This window comes from Lemur catta, chromosome 23 (assembly GCF_020740605.2).
Source record: "Lemur catta isolate mLemCat1 chromosome 23, mLemCat1.pri, whole genome shotgun sequence".
NCBI lineage: Eukaryota > Metazoa > Chordata > Mammalia > Primates > Lemuridae > Lemur > Lemur catta.
This window is the reverse complement of record NC_059150.1, coordinates 13949452-13966013: the sequence shown is the minus strand read 5'-3', so window position 1 is coordinate 13966013 and position 16562 is coordinate 13949452. Positions and strand designations below refer to the sequence as shown.

General features: G+C 36.0%; 1 protein-coding gene across 1 annotated transcript in view; it reads left to right on the top strand.

Moving 5' to 3' along the window:
* The first annotated feature begins 2812 nt into the window (after window positions 1–2812).
* Window positions 2813–16562, top strand: part of LOC123626785 (estrogen-related receptor gamma-like) — a 69335-nt gene continuing 55585 nt past the window's right edge. The window contains exon 1 of the mRNA XM_045536017.1: window positions 2813–3042. Within this exon, the coding sequence (XP_045391973.1) occupies window positions 2987–3042 (56 nt within the window). The 5' untranslated portion in view covers window positions 2813–2986. The remainder of the gene's footprint in view (window positions 3043–16562) is intronic.

The following is a 16562-nucleotide window of genomic DNA, read 5'->3' as shown; positions in this document are numbered from 1 at the left end:
CAGGTCCTTGACTTGTGCAAGTGACACTTTGATCCCAAGAGGAAAACATCCGGCTCTACAAACCTAGTACACTTCTGGTCATTCAGAAAGCAGCGAGCTCAGTGAACACTGCACCTTTCGTAGATGAAATATGGTTAGTGAAACATCAGTGGGGACGACACTGTGTATGTCTGTACATGCATCTCCGTGAGCACGGAAAAAAGGCTTACGCATACATATGAGTGTAAATATGTTTTAAAATACACACCAGTGAAGTCAAATTGTCTATAATGAGGGCAAATAAGTACCCAAAGGAAAATAAGAAAATTCTGAGAAATAAAAGATCACTTCTATGAAATGTGGTGACTTAAGGTCCATCGGTAAATAGACTACAAATCTTGTCTTTAAAAAGCCATTCCCGAGGAGTAATAAACAGGTTCTGTCACAGCATGATAATGCAAAGAAGCTGAATAAAGTACAGGATTCTGCACAGGTGCAAAATCAGAATGCGTTCATTGAGTACATTAAGATGCGTTGAGTACATTAAATAATTTTTATTTTTTAAAGAAATATCCCTGAACAAAAATAAGAAGGAAAGTGTTGTTTGGTATATCTTTTAAAAAGTGCGTACAATTGAATCTGTTAATTATCTTGAGAATTTTAGTTTATTCAGAAATCAAGATAGTAATCACATGAACCAGAGGATGTTTTTCTGTTTTTCTAATGCAGTATTAGCTTCCGCAGTTCTTTGATACTATTTTAGAAAAATCATGTTTCTTTTTCAAAATGGCTTTTTATTTATTTTTTTAATTGTAAAATGATTACATGTCTCATTTTAGATTGAATAGACAAATCTTTTTTTTTTCCCTGGGTGCTGCAGAATGCTTGGATTTTCTTCTACATCTCAAAGCTCTTTTAATTCACTGCTCACAACCAAATTTACATCTTAATTGCAGAGTTCACATTTAACAATATAGACAGCATAATGCTACTGGTAATTAAGCTTTTACTACCTGCTTTTATACAGTATTCTCAGGCACAGTTTTTGCTATGTGAGTTCTGATCTAGAAACTTGTATGCATTTAGACCACAAATAAAAGGAATCAGGCCCATATCTTAGACATAGCTAAATACAAGGCAGGGAAATTGCTTTCTTCTGTGGGGGGACCAAATCATATCTGTCATTTTTATATTCTGAATTTTAATGTGGCTGTTCTATTTTAGTGTTTTATTTTTTAAAGACCTAGAAAATTTGAGAGGGTTGAGTCCTGATTTAGTGAATTTAACACACAGTGGTGAATATCTGCACTAATTTATTTTGATCTCAAAGATTATACTATTTCTATCATTTAAGACTTAAGATGTAAAAGGTTGGTGAGCAGTAGAGCTGAATTATATCAAAATTGTGGGTTTTTCACTCTCCATAAGGTAGCAGTTATCTCTTTGCCATAAATAGCTGGTATCTATTCCAATGTACATTTGCTAGTATAAAAAAATCCTGTAGTTTAAAATAGGACCTAAGCAAACTCTTTGTTATACGGAAATTAAAAGACAAGCTAGCTATACACTATTGTAGGGGGAAAAACAGCCTTCTCCTTAGATCCTGTTTTTTTTTTTTTTGGAACACTTTTGATTGAGAATTCTTAGTTTTGTAAATTATTTTCTGTTCGAAACTAGTTCTTATAGTGACCAGACTGTGTGATGGTTTACAAAATGTTTCTGGGTTGATTCTTTAAAGCATGTAGGGCACACTATGTATAGAAACAAATATGTTCGCTGCATTTTATTTGAAAGCTGGATGTTTTGGGTAAAATCATATATATGAATATATATATATATTCCTTGTTTAGAAGCTTGTATTGAAATAAGTATATGATTAAAAATACTTTAATACTTTCAGTGCACCGTTTAATAATGCTGTCCCTACCCCCCCCAAAATGCAGTCTTTATTTTGTCAAAATGCATTGAGATAGATTTAATGTGCTGTTTATCCCAACAGCCCTCAGTCTCCCACCCCTGAAACCTTCAAAGCCAATTGGTCCCGCAGTTGTTTATCTTTGTTGTGAAAAGCTACGCGTTGTATATCTGTAAGTAGAGACAGTAGGAGGTATAGAAATGTTTACACCTATAATTTACATAGGCATTCTCTCAAATTGTATTGATGCACGATTTCCTCTTCGGTAGTGGTGTAAAAGTGCATGCCACCTAAGAGATGACGATCCCAGTTCCCACGTCCAGAACAATTTAGAAGAGTATCTTTTTATTATTATTTTTTTAAAAAATGCCCAGTATACATCAGGAAAGCAGGAAAAGACATGATTAGGAATCAATGAGAAAAGTACAGCCACCCAGTCAGCAGCAGCTCCCCCGGTGGAATAAAACACAGACCAACTTCATTCTCTACCTTCCGCAGAATCCTTCCCCAAATTAACTGAGAGTCTGCGGTGAGTTCTTCTTTGCAAGGCAGAAACATTAGGTTAGAAAGCAAAGACACATCCCTCCAGTGCTTAGAGAGTTAAGTTAGTTATGTTGCTTTTGTAGCTTCCCAGGAAAAAAAAAAGACAGAGAGAAAGAGAAAGAGGGAAAGGGAAAAAAAAAAAACAAAACCGGGCAGGATCTACTGGGAGCGTTTCGATCGCTCGGGTCTCGCTGGCTGTCCCTCTGCCCACTCGCTGTCGCCAGCCCCGTCGCCTCTGCACCCTGCCTACCTGCCTGGCTCCGCTCGCTCCGTGCAGCCTCCCGTCGCCTCCCTCCTGATTGGGCAGAGGGCCCCCAATCGGCTGCGCGGCTGGGCCGGTGGGACTGCATATGTAAAGCCCTACTTCATATTAATAAGCTCCAATCGGGGCTTTAAGTCCTTGATTAGGAGAGTGTGAGAGCTTTGGTCCCAACTGGCTGTGCCTATAGGCTTGTCACTAGGAGAACATTCGTGTTAATTGCACTGTGCTCTGTCAAGGAAACTTTGATTTATAGCTGGGGGTGCACAAATAATGGTTGCCGGTCGCACATGGATTCGGTAGAACTTTGCCTGCCTGAATCTTTTTCCCTGCACTACGAGGAAGAGTAGGTACCTTTTTCTTTCCTTTTTCAACTCGTCGTGGGGGGTGGTGGGGGGTGGTGCGGCGGTGGGGGTGGGCAGGATGTATCTTTCCACCCTGATTCAGGTAATGCCCTGGGTGTTTGTGTGCACGAGTGCTTATTTGTGTCTGTCTTGTGCCTTTTGTGTTGAGGGTGATCTCCTAATTCGGTAAGTCGAGAATTGTTCTCTGACTACAATGTTACCTTTGAGGCAAAGCTCAGGGACTGTCAGTAAAACAGCTGTGTGACAGTCACTTCTTATTCAGGTGCTAAGAATAGGCACTTGGCACAAATGCCTAGTGAACTGTTAAAATGCATCTTTTACTAGGACCCATTTTCCCAAGGAAAGATGTTTTAAAATACAATATTCAAAATGATTTATACTATTGAGTGCCTCTTATGTATTTGCAGTTTGACAGATATTTTCAGCTCCCTGTCATTTCTTACCGCGCAGAGTTAGAGGCAAAATTGCACATTTACTAATTCTCCTTCAGAGAACAATTTAAAAACTAGCCCTGTGCAATTCAGGGCTAGAAAAATGTTATTTGCATGGTTAGCGTTAAGTCAGCACTTAACTGACAAATCAGTCCATTAAGTAACATGAGATTTTCACACATTATAAATATTTAAGGGGGAAAAAAAAAAAACTAAAGAAGAAACAGTAGTGACTTTAAAATTTTCCCCTTACATAGACAATGCTCAGATTGTGGATTTGTTTAATTAATTGTGTCCAGAAAAAAATAGAAAAGTACTTTCGTTCTAATATGCAGTTTAATTAGTGCTTATGGATATCCTTATGCACATGGAAATATATATCTCCATTACTAAAGGTGGGGGGTAAGTGAGGGTAGAAGAAGTAAATTAGGCATTTTTGTGTAAATGAGTAGGTCATAAACTTAATTTCAACCCACTGTTAAGGTAAAGTATTAGTATATCACAAGAGCTGTCACTGGTTTCTCTCTCTTTCTGTTGAGTCAGTTGTATTGCTTTGCTTTCACATTACAATAATACCAACTGTTATAATTCTGAAAAGAGTGCTCTTGGCAAACATTTCTCTCTATAGATTGTGAAGAAAATTTAAAACTCTAGAAGATGAGGTAGTGCATTATAGGTAGATGTCCACTAGCTGTCCTTAGTGACTGCATATTGCATTGCTTTGTAATTAAGTAAGAGATGAAAAGTGACTTGCAGTCTCAGTGGCTGCTCGTGTATGTTTGGGTGTAAATGTGTGTGTGTGTGTGTGTGTGTGTATACATATATGCATGCTTGCACGAGCACACACACCCACATCCACACTCACACAGGGAATATTAGCCAAGAGCTGGATTTAGGAGGAACTGAAAGATCGTGAAGCTGTGCTTACATCAGTTTGAAACACTCTAGGGAAGAAACAACCTTAAGATGTGTGAAAATAAAAATGAAAAATAAACAAAGGTAGGACTGTCCACTCAAGTGTAGTTTGAAGGTTAATGCACCTGGGGCTGTAGAATTAGAGAGTTTAAAATGTCTTCGTGTCAGGAAGAATGCCTTAATCCAAGCTCACTCGGATTCTGAACTTTCTCTAGTAAATAAATAAACAAAACAAACTTTAAAAATCCCCCAGAGGCTTCTTTTTGAAGTAGTTTCCTTGAATTTAACTTCTTATAGCTAATTGGAATAATTCGTTTAGATAAGCCTCTTAAAGCAGATGTATTTAAATGAAATCAAGGCACATGTCCTTTTGGCTTTGGCGCAAGATTCAAACTAGCTTTCTTTTTGGCTCAATTAAAAGTCATCTTTAAAAAATACAGATTTATTGTCTGGATGGAGTTCTGATGGTTACGTGGTTCACTGGACAGACAGAAAGATCTAATGCTAAGCAACACATCTGCCTCTCTGTCTCAATTAATAAACCACAGAATTTATACACGCTATTAATATTCATAGTAATTGTACTGGGTTAAACCCCATCACGTGTGTGTATACATAGAAATGAAACCAGAGTTATGCAGTTTCGGAGGAAAATATTGGGCAATTTCTGCTTTGGAGGCTGTTAAAAAGATTCATACAATTTATTGACCACCATTAAGAGAGCCTAAAATGTTAACCTCTAACTATGTATTTTTTATTTTAGGAAATGTGCCAGCACATTAAAGAACATAATACTTGAAAGCTTGTTTCACATTTAATAGCAGTAATAGCTGATAGCATAAATAGATGAAAATAATATATCTGCTCATTTTGACATATGTGTCAGTCTAATCATTCTAAATGAGTGTGCTCATCACATGAATCCCTTTCAACCTCTGATTAAAATGTAACATTGACTACAGGATTATAGAGCGGACTTAATTTTACTGACTGTTTTAACAGTTGTCACAGCTGTTGGAAGAAGGAAAGGCAATTGAAACACTCCAAAACAGACAAGGCGAGGAGGGAACAGTTTAGTAAATTTCAGACTGATCACTGAAATCCAGACATTGAAATTTTAATGTGTTTTAAGATTCTTGTTTGGAACTACGCAAGTTTTATATTGTATGGTCCACTCTTTCTGTTTCAGGGTCTTGCTATTTTTTCTGCCTCACCTATCCGTGTTCAAAGCTAAACTAAATTGAAAGACAACCATTCAAAAGTAATACTATAATGTCAAAATACAGGAGATAAAAATAGGAAGACAAAATGTATACAGTAACCACCACAACAAAAAAGCCTAAATCAGAGTGGACGCTGATTTTTAAGGAAAGATAGGAGCTTGTTCAAGTCACTTCAGATGTGATATTATTTGAGAACTATGAACACTTTAAGTTTATTTTTCTGAGAAAGAATACTTAAGACTCCAGACTTGGAGCTCACACTACTTTTCATCCTGTTTTTTCTCTATAAATCTGTTGAAAACACCTGCAGCCTTAAAGGTAGGTGGTGTAGGTGGGGCTTTCAGATGATTTCTTTGTAAATTGCTGCAAGTGACAACCAGCAGCAATTAGGGATGAGCCTTGTTCCTGAGCTATAGAGTCTCTTAACCTTGCCCATCACAACACTAAAGTGAACAGATTAATTCTATTTTTCTAAAAATTAAGTCACCACTGTATATGTCCCAAACTGTATATAGTTGAAATAGCCAGATGATGTTTATTATGTAACATATGATTTTCTCCTTGAAGTAATCAAAAAAAAAAGTGTTCCCGAGTTAATGGAATAAATGTTGAGTGGGAGTGGTGAATAAATGATGGGCCCCCTCTATGTTTCACTAGCCCTTTGTGTCAGGGTATTTATGTATTCCCTTATACACATTTGGTGGTAAGTTTAAAAATCCTCGTTTGACAGGACTGGAAAACAGCTTTCCGATTCCTGGGCAGAGGCAGGGGTGATGGTGTTGGCTGTTTCTTCTTACAGTGATGGTTTCTCATCTTAATGTGTTTATGGCACTGCTGCTTTATTTACTGAGCCTAGTGTGTTGCTGCGGTAATTAACCCATGTTATTAGCAAAGCCCTTGTGGATATCCATTAATTCTCTTGCATGGATGATCATTTTTCTAGTGTTTTCCCCCAATAAGTTATCATTTTTTTTTTTTTTAATTCTGAATGGACGGCCTTTGATATATTTCTTTGATTTAATCTGAACTGTAATATGTATTGGCCATCTTATGAAGAATGGTATTATAATTCAGCTTTTAAAAATGCTAATAGAAGCAAGAGGAAAGATTTTTTTGTTACTCTTCTCAAAGTAAAAAAAAAAAAAAAGAAGAAGAAAAAAAGAAATTAAGGTTTAAAAAGAAAATAGTGCAGGAAATCAGTTTTAACTCCAAATGTTCCAGATCTTAGAATTTATAATTGTGTCTTTGAGATCTTTTAATCAGGTTTTTATTTAGTTAATAGCACTTTAGGTATTTTTGTAAAATATTGAGCCAGCAGAAAAATACTTGTGCTTCCTGTGCTGAGAAAAGATAAGGACCATCTCATTAGCCGGGCCATACTTTTGCAATTAATTTTAGATACCTGGTGCTATTCATCAAAGAGGGCAGCTAACTTCTCTATGATTCTATTTAACAACACTTTCACAATACCTCACTCCTGCAAGAATTACAGACAAAGAAGAGACCGTTCTTTTGGAAGGTAGGCATAATGCCCAATCTCAAGTCCGTATCACTTATGAGAAATTCCTCAACATTTGTTTTAGCTTGGTGACTAAACAAAATGTTTCTTTGTCTTACTTGTAGAGAATGCTCAGCACTGAAGGTTTTGCTTTACATTATTTTATAAAATAAATTAAAATACATGCTTGTGGTTGATACTTTCTCATACAAGTGGCAATTAATAGCAGTGATTTCTGTTAAACCAATTAATATCAAATAAACTTTTTAAAATCACCTAGCAAGCTTTTAAAAATAATAGCAGAGCATTTGTGGTATCTCAATAGAACTTTAAAGGGATTGTAGCAGATAAGCTTTGCTCTGAATTTGCTTCATAGCAAATTCATGAAAGAGAGAAACAATACAATGTTGATCTGTTATAAGTGCATATGAGCTCCAGCCCTAGCCAGCTCTCTGGAGAAAATCTTTGATTACACTGGCCCAGTTTGTTCAGTTTTTATCTCTTTTACATCCACTGGCGTTGTATTAAATTGTCATTGTCCTAAAGCACATGAGATAGAAATGAATTGCAGTTCTTTACATTCTCTGACAGTGAAATATTTAGCCTCTCTTTCTCCAATCATACTTATGTGTGTATTTGATAGTGCGGGGATGACACCAAGCATCTCTGCCGCTTGACATTCTTCCTATTGCGTTTTGAATGTGTTTTGCCATTGATTATTATTTTCATAGCCATGTATGTATGGGTATACATGATCTGTACCATTATTAGTAAATAAATACACATATGGTACTTTAAAATCCAAAGCAGTTGATAAGATACACACAAGTGTGTTTGTGTGCATGGATAGTATGCATGTGAAATATGCATGTATATGGGGAGAGGCATATATGTAGAATATAGGTATGCTCCTAAGAGTGTTCATGTATGTTTATGTAAATAAAGTAGATCTCAAGTATTATTCTAATCGGTTAGTTGCCAGTTAAATTTGCCAGGCATGATTTTAATGTGGAATTAGTATTTCAGATACTTACTAGGTCTGATTTTAAACTGAATTGATTTAACTATATATTGGACAGGTAACAGGTAACCTAATAAGTAAATTTGTTTCTGATTTAAAATTTTTTAGATTATCATTTTTGTATTCAATATATAGTAATCATAAATAATTTGTAAAATAGAAAATAAACTGCTGGTATTAAATGCATAATTTAATGGTTTGGGCCCATATCCAAGAACTAATTTTGAATTAGCTCTTGGCTACATTCTTTTCTTATACAATTGGGCCAGACAAATATATCTTAATGTTAAGCATGATAGCTTTCAAACAAATACAAAATGTGAATTTCATTTATCTGTACTGCATAAATACCATTTGCTTTTTTTTGCTAAAAGCAAATATACAAAATTAATAAGTATTATATTTCTAAGAAGTATGTCATAGACTTCAGAATTATTTAATTTTATTCTTAGAGGTAAGTTTAAAGTGATTTTACTTAGTAAGTCTGAATGAGTGTTGAGAGAAAACAGTTATACAATTGCTCTTTCTGTTCTAATTCTTGTTCTAATTCATATTCTTGCTTAAATTCCTAGATTCATTGCCTACCTTTATTTGTTTGTATAACACTTTAACATTTACTGTTACTGTGTTAAAAAAAAAAAAAATCCTGCTAACTGCTTTATGCCAGACCATCAGATCAAAGTTAGTTCCTTTATTATCTAAGGGTGGTAAGTGAAAGCGTTTTGAAGGATTTACCTGGCTTTTTATTCTTGTTTCAAGTTCATTTTAGACTTATACTTTCTAAGGTCTAGGAAACCTCAGCTAATAAAAATAATTTCCATTTAGGGTTTTAGCAAACACATCTTTCTACTCTACGTTTTCTTTCCAGAAGTGCCAGATGTTTGTTTTTCTCTGATTTGGACAATACATCTCAGTATTGTCCAAATGTATTTTCTAATCAATTGTCCAAAACCACTGAGTTGAGAGTGTTTAGATTCTGTGAGTGTTTTATATATGTGTGTACGTACGTAAATTCCTTCCTTATAATTTGTAAAAAATATTTTTAAATGTTTGGAAGAAACTTGCTTTTTATGTTTTGATTTCTTCAAATGATATGCCATTTTAATTTATGGCAACGCATGTATATTTGGAAGGTTGCTCATTAAAGCAAAGCAATGAAAGAGAAGGTACAGTTTTAAAGAAATTGGCTTCTCACTGGTCAATTAAGGTCCATTGCAATATACTGGCATAAATCTATGTGTGCATTTGACTATAGATATATAACATACAACACTAACCATTAGAAATACAATCTATGGCTATATGGAATTCTTTCACACAATATAGTAAATGATACGCTGGATTTTGGCATTTAAAATTTATTAAATACGTATTAAAGTGCTAAAACTCAAGGGAAGCCTACTTAAGATTAGTTTACATTCCAAAAAAAAGAACATAAAAGTAAATTTATATTTTAATTATAAAAAGTAGTCTTTGTCACATACATTCCTCTGTGCCTTCTCACATTGCTTTGAGTGAAACTAAACTGCATATATACTTTTCATCATTTTGATTGGAAGTACACATTATGTGTAATATGCTTTGGCAGGACTTACCTAGCCAAAGAAAACAAATTAATATTGGGCATACTGAGGGCTGTCAGGCATATCACAGACATGTCAATTTAACTTTGCTTCATCATATACCTTCTCCGCAAACAGTTGGCTAAGATGATACTAAATAAAAGGAAAGCTACCAATAAATTCTTATACTATATCAGAGATTGACAGTTATCAGTGTCATGAAAACCAGCTTGCTTGCTTACTTCTCATTAAAAACTAACTGTAGGAATACAGTTAGAATACAGGGATATTATAGATAATAATGTGTTTTGTTTAAAAAAATATATAACTTAGGCTCATTTAAATCTTTCTACTACCCAGGAAGTAAAGTGAGATTTAAAAAAAAAGTCTCTGACGTGGTAAACCTTAGTTGCTCTTATTTGTAAAGTAAATAAAACCTTAAGGAAGTGGAGAATCAGAAGCAGTGTGGGCAACACACTTTTAACAGTGGACATCTCTTTTTGTTGCACTTTTCATTTTCTGGAGAAGAAAAATGTCATGTGCTTTCTTTTTGTATGGCTTATTCAATATGCAAAAAAAAAATGAAATTTCAAAAAGTCAGTCAAGAACTTATGCACAGAAAATAGGTAGAAACACACGAAATTCTTTTTTTCCTCCATGACCAGAATGGGATCCTTGTAAATATTTCCTTTTTCATCTATGCTAGAAAGATTTTACTTGTTTTAATGGCTTTTGAGAATTTAAACAAAGGACTTTGTTAAATAAATATATATCCTTGCCTTTTCATACTCACAAAGTGAGTTAAAATTGTTTTAAAAGGTATACTTTTCAAGGCAGTTAATATGTAACAATATTTATAACAATTTATTTTGCTTTGAAAAGAATAGTAAAAGTATATTAATCATATAACCAAAACTGCATCTAGAGCTAATGAAAATATTAGATCATATGAAAGTTTAAAGAGACTCAGTCATTTAAGAGAAAAAAAATTCAACTGTGGGGTTATTCAATCGATTGCTCTTTGCCCTCCATAATTCTAAATTATTGTAGTACTTCTCCAAAAATGTAAGATGGCCTTGTTAAATTGTGTTCATTTTTCCATAAATGGAAGGATATTCTGACAATGCTTTCTTTACAGCCATTAATCTGTTAAAACAGAGCAGGTATTTTGAGGAGGCATATTATGCCAGTAACCAACTGTTCATGACCAACGAAAGGGAAAGATGTATATGGTTGGTGAGAACCATGTCTTTTCTCCTATGAGAAAGTGACTGTGTATACAGTTGGTGCTGTTGGTGAAATGACAGAAACATCCCTTTTATCCATAGACTTGAATGAGACCTGCCTAATCAGTCCTGAGCCCATAGTGTCACAGATGGAAAAGCAACCATCAGCTGAATTGCACTGAACTACACACTTGGCTAATTCATCTCATTGCTCTACACATCTAAAGGAAGGCTCAGTCTGTTCTTGGAGTCTAGACAGCATCAGGAGTTGGGCTCAGGTGGGAGCATGTGGCCGCCTTTTGCTGTTCTCTCCTTAGTCATTCAGCAAAGGGAGGTGAGGAACAAATGGACAATTTATGCATAGAAGCTCCAGCGGAGATTCTTTCTTAGGGTCAGGAATTTGTTTTTAACTCAGTTGTTAGAGTAAATTTCAGATTTCTCTTGCACTCTAGAAATGTCATTGTTATCTTTCGGGCTCCAAAGTACAACTCATAAATGATTAGGTGTGTCTCTCAATTAATGTGAACCATGAATTAGTGTAAGAATTTTGTAATAGAAATGGAGAACAGATCATCATTTATGTTCATCTAAATGATGATTCTTTTTTCATACCTTTATATTGAGCTATTCAGTTGGTTAAGTCTGAAGAATAAGAAAAATAATAAGAGGTTAAAAACTCAAATTGTATTTCTTTTTTATTTCTTTATTTCCTTATAGTGAACAAAACTTTAATGTCTAGAGCATTTTTGAGGGTTTTAATGATTGGAAAATCTATCCTGAGAATGTGGTCACCATATGTGACAGCCTTGCTTTCTATCTTGTCTTCAGTGTATGGGGTAAGTTTGGTGATATTGTCTATTGTCTTGCTTTGCTTACATTATAGAATCTCTCTGCTCCCACATTGAGATAATCTAAAATGTGAGGGAAATGCCTGCTCAGTTCTAAAACACTTTTTTGCTTACCTTCCCTTCTTCAATCCCAGCAGTATTTTCTTTTGAAATTTCTGTTTCTATCCATCTCTTTTGCTAAAGGATCATTTGCTTTGTGAAAAGGTAAGTGCATGATACTCATCCATATTTACATACACGGTACACTTTATTTTCCCCATGAATTCCAAAGAGATTGCCTTCAACTTTTTATATTTGTTTTTGTTTTGTTTCTGTTTGTTGTGCATTCTAGTTGAGTGCTTTTATAGTGTTTTCTTGATTGTTGTCAGTTTGGGATACTCACAGCTGACATTTTTCAGTTAATGTCACAGCAGAAAAAAACCTATGGCAAACTGGAATCTGGCTAGAGTGCGTAGAAGATACAACTTATGTTTGATTGTGTGTAAATACAGTTAGTTAGCTGGGGGTTTATCAGATAGCTTGGCAGAAAGAGAGAGGAGCAGTACAGACTGTTTTCAGTAATCGTGCTGTTCATACACCTGATAAGATTGAGAGAGCTTTTCGAAATGCTGATAGGCTTTGAATAAGAAAAGAATAATCACTTCTGCTGGCACCAGCTTATCGGGAATGAAGTAAAATGCCAACACTTTTACATTAGCAAAAGTAAATGTTTTAGACACTCTGTGCCTTTTCTCATTCAAGTTAAATAGGAGGGGTGCTTTTGAGTGTGCTGTAATGAAAAGAAGGATTTATTACCTTGACTAAATTACAGGTGAATATGTTGATAAAGGAACCTTCAGCATCAACAGCAGCTTCCTTGATAAGCATATGCATCTATGCTGTACATTCTCTGGAGGAATTACGTATTCCTTTTTTCACTCCAATTCTATTAAGCATCATTTCTGGTGTTAGAAGATGCAGTTATGTCCTGTGTCAATCCACTCTCCTTGTTTTTCTAGCAGATGGGTGACAGGCATTTGAAACTTAGCTTATCAGACTTCAAAATGCTGGTGTGCTCTGGTGAAGTAAGTTAGGGCATCTGTAAGTTTCTATCAGTTGTGCTGAACCAGCAAACTCCTCCAAAAGAAACTTTTTTTTTTGTTTTTTTTTTTAAATCAGGAGTGGAATGAGATTAATTATAAATTTAGGATACTTTAATGAGAAGATAAATGTATTTGTCTGAGTAATAGCCCATTTTAAAACACCTCCCCTTAAGAAAAGAGATATTGGTTTTGCTCTTCAATACAAACCATTAACTTTCCCAGTTCTACCATTTTCTCTTCTTTGTAATTTGATGCCTACAAATAATTTGGCGTATTCAGATTTGATAAATGATAGTGCAAGAGCAGATTGATTGATTTTGGATTACTATTGATTACTCTCAATGAGATCACTGTGACACACTCGAATCAATAGTATTCGATTAAGCAAGGCACAACCGTTCTATACATTCAGCAGCAGTGGGGAATTCAGGAACAGAATGTTCACAAGCTGATAAATTGACAAAGCATTCAGCTTTAAATAGCCCTTTGTTCAGCACTAGTTCCTTAAAATATATTTCATTGGAAAGTTCGTTTTTGCAACTCGGGACCTTACTGTGGAAGAAAGGTCATCAGTTTAAGGTTTATTAAATTTTAACTAAAAACAACTGGGCTCCATGTAAGTGTAAAATAATTTAAGTACTTACTGCAGGCAACCTTCATGCTTTTGAGCTGTTGCTCAAAGGTTTCGTTCTTTTATGAAGATGTCAATTGTAAACATAAAAATGCATCACTGGAAATGTAATGGTTTAAGATTCAAACGGAAATAAAAATTCCTGCCTGAGGAAAGCACTATAATCAAAATAAGGTGGTCTTAACTTTCTGCAGAAGTGGGCAAGCTTGGGAGCAGCGCTGGAAGGCAGCAGCAGGGACAGCACCTTGATCGAGCGCACAGCTCCTTAGTTTTTTTCCTTTCTCATCTGAGGGTATTCATCATGTCGCCAATACTACATGCAAAACACTAAATATCATTTGATCTGAACGCTGCTTCTACTGCCGATACGCTGAAATCTTTTTGTCACAAGTAAACTTACAAAGTTGAAGGGGGTGGGAAAAAATCCGGGTTTCAAGTCCTTTAGGCAAGGACCTCAAGGATGAGATTTTCTGTCACAGTCCCTCACTGTGCCACCTTGGCACTTGGCATGGAGCATTTGCTCTTACGTTCTATGGCATCGCTAAGTGGCTTCTCAAAAAAGTGAGCATTGTAGTAAACCCTCCATTGAATAAGCAAATGGTCTTCCATGCAAAACACTTGATTTCAATTGAAATTTTGACTACCAGGGACTGTTGGACCCAAGGCCATCATAGGTTCAAGTCTTAAAATATACTTTGGTAAGCTCTGATTTTGATATTGATTTTCAAAAAATCCAAAAACTTAGAGGTGGCTTTCTGAGGGAAAGATCAATGGGAAAGTCAAATTTGAAATCAAGAAATTCCCTGACAAAACATCAGGCTTTTTTTGAATGAAAGTAAGGTAATAGGATTCTAATTATATTAGATTGAACTGTAGGAAGTTGTCATTTATGTAGGTCAAAAATGGTCCAATATCAGTAATTTCATACGATCCAACACCACAGTTGGATTTATTTCTATACTGTTCATATTCCATAATCAAATGGAAAGTGACAACATTTTATTTTCTCCTGGGCTGTATCAGATTATGGGAGCCACGTGATTTCTGTCTACAATTATGGCAAGTATATTATAATATCATTTTTAGCAACTATTTTTTTTTCTTTAACACCATTAAAGGGTTGCCAAGTATAAAGTATTGCACACGCTGAAAAAGTGTGCATTTATCTTGTATGTCTCTTGTGGTTGCTAAGCTATGCTCCTGAGAATCCATGAAGACTTTTCATCTGCTGGGGAAGACCATGCCACAAACGCAAGAGTAGCCTCATTGTATCAAAAGACAGTACTGACCACGCCCCTCCCCAAAAGAGCACATTGCTAAGAGTATAAATAGTTCGAAAGCAAATTGGGAAAAAGATGTCAACACCTCAAATGCTTCATCCTCACATCATTTGTTAAGAGAACCTTAATATGCTAGTTAGCGCTTTTTGTGCTTCCCCCAGAGAAGTATTAAAAGTGTGCTCCGTTAAATCTGTGCACCACTGTGGAGCAGGCGGATGCAAAACTCCCCGAGTTTTGCAGTGGGGCCTGTGATGCTTTATTGGCTATTGCAGTCAGAAAAGGTGCTTCAGGAGATGTAATAAAATGATCCCAGAGCCACCATTTGACCCCCCAGATGTGCAGCTCATATTGGAGCTGTCCTGTGCAAGCTTTCTGTGCCCACCTGCGGGCAGAACCTGACTCCCAGGTAGGAAGGAAATTAGCTCTGTCTGTAGGTAGGATGGGGAGGGGCTCTGATGCCCCCACTGGCAATGTCAGCACAAAGTGCATCTTGACTTAGGGTCACATCAGGACCGGGTAAGTTTTGCTCACTCTGGGTAAGCACATGACAGCTTACATCTTGTTTTGGGAAGAAGAAGGGTGTGGGCATCGTTTACTGAAGCTTGATTGAACGAATGCCTCTGACTGGTCCCACTGTCAGTCTTGGAGTTTTCCCTTAGTAGTGCATTTCCCCCCTGTCTGTGGCACTGAATTTGATTTATTGCTGGTCCTAAGATCAAAAAAGAAATCATTCCTTTTGATGTTTGCTATTAGGCACATGCAGCGCAAGGGGGCGGGGTGGTGGGGGGAGACCAGTCTTAGCATACAATGTCACCATCCTGGCCACACTGGTGGCCTCTGATGGCAGAATATATATATTCTCTGTTAGTTTTGGATGCAAAATTCTATGAATAGAGAGGGGAGCCGTAGAGTATTTTAAATTAATAATTGTTTGTTTCCTATACAGATACTTTTGGCAAAGAATCAAAATGGTAACTTGAATGTACACCTGATTAGAATTTTTCTTTTTTACTGTATTTACATCAGTTTTACCCAAAGACATAAAAAGCTCAGGAATATAAATAACCCAATGGGATTCAGTCTTTCTTTCAAAAACAATTGGTTGCATTTCTTTGTTGAGTGGCAAACTTGGGACACTGGAGGAGCCTTATTTGCAAATGCACAGAATGATTTTGTGGGGTCTGCTTCTCTTGGACGATGGACCCTGATCGGGCTTTGTTTCCAGCCCTGTACGGTAGCTTTTGTCCGGCTTCTCAGTTAGTGGGATTCCTCGGAGCAGCATGAGCCCCGGCCCATCAGCAGGCTGCTAGTCAGCAGCAGGTGTGAACAACATAAAACAGGATTAACACTGAACCAAAGTGTGTACTAAAAACAGAACCCCTGCCTTGTTTTTACAAAGACGGCCGGACTGGAAGGTAGAAGCTACTCTGGACTTGTGTACTCCGTGTTTACTAAACAGTGTGCACTGGGCTATGTAAATGGCTCTGTTTAGGTGCAGAGAAGGCATGCAAGAGAGCATGTACTCATTCTCTCTCTTTTTAAACTATGAACTCAAAACTTATGTAGAAAATTCCTCTAAGACTTTCAGAGGGGAAAAACCAAACAAACAAAAAAAAAAACTGGGTAAATCTTGAAGCAGGATTACAGGTTAATATGGGGAAGATACTGTCCTTATTTACAAATTAAAAGTTGATCGTCATTTGGTGTGTTGTATTTGCCACCTCTAAAAAATGTTGTTGGTTCGTTTATCCTATTTTTTGTGTTTAATTATGTGACTTAATTTA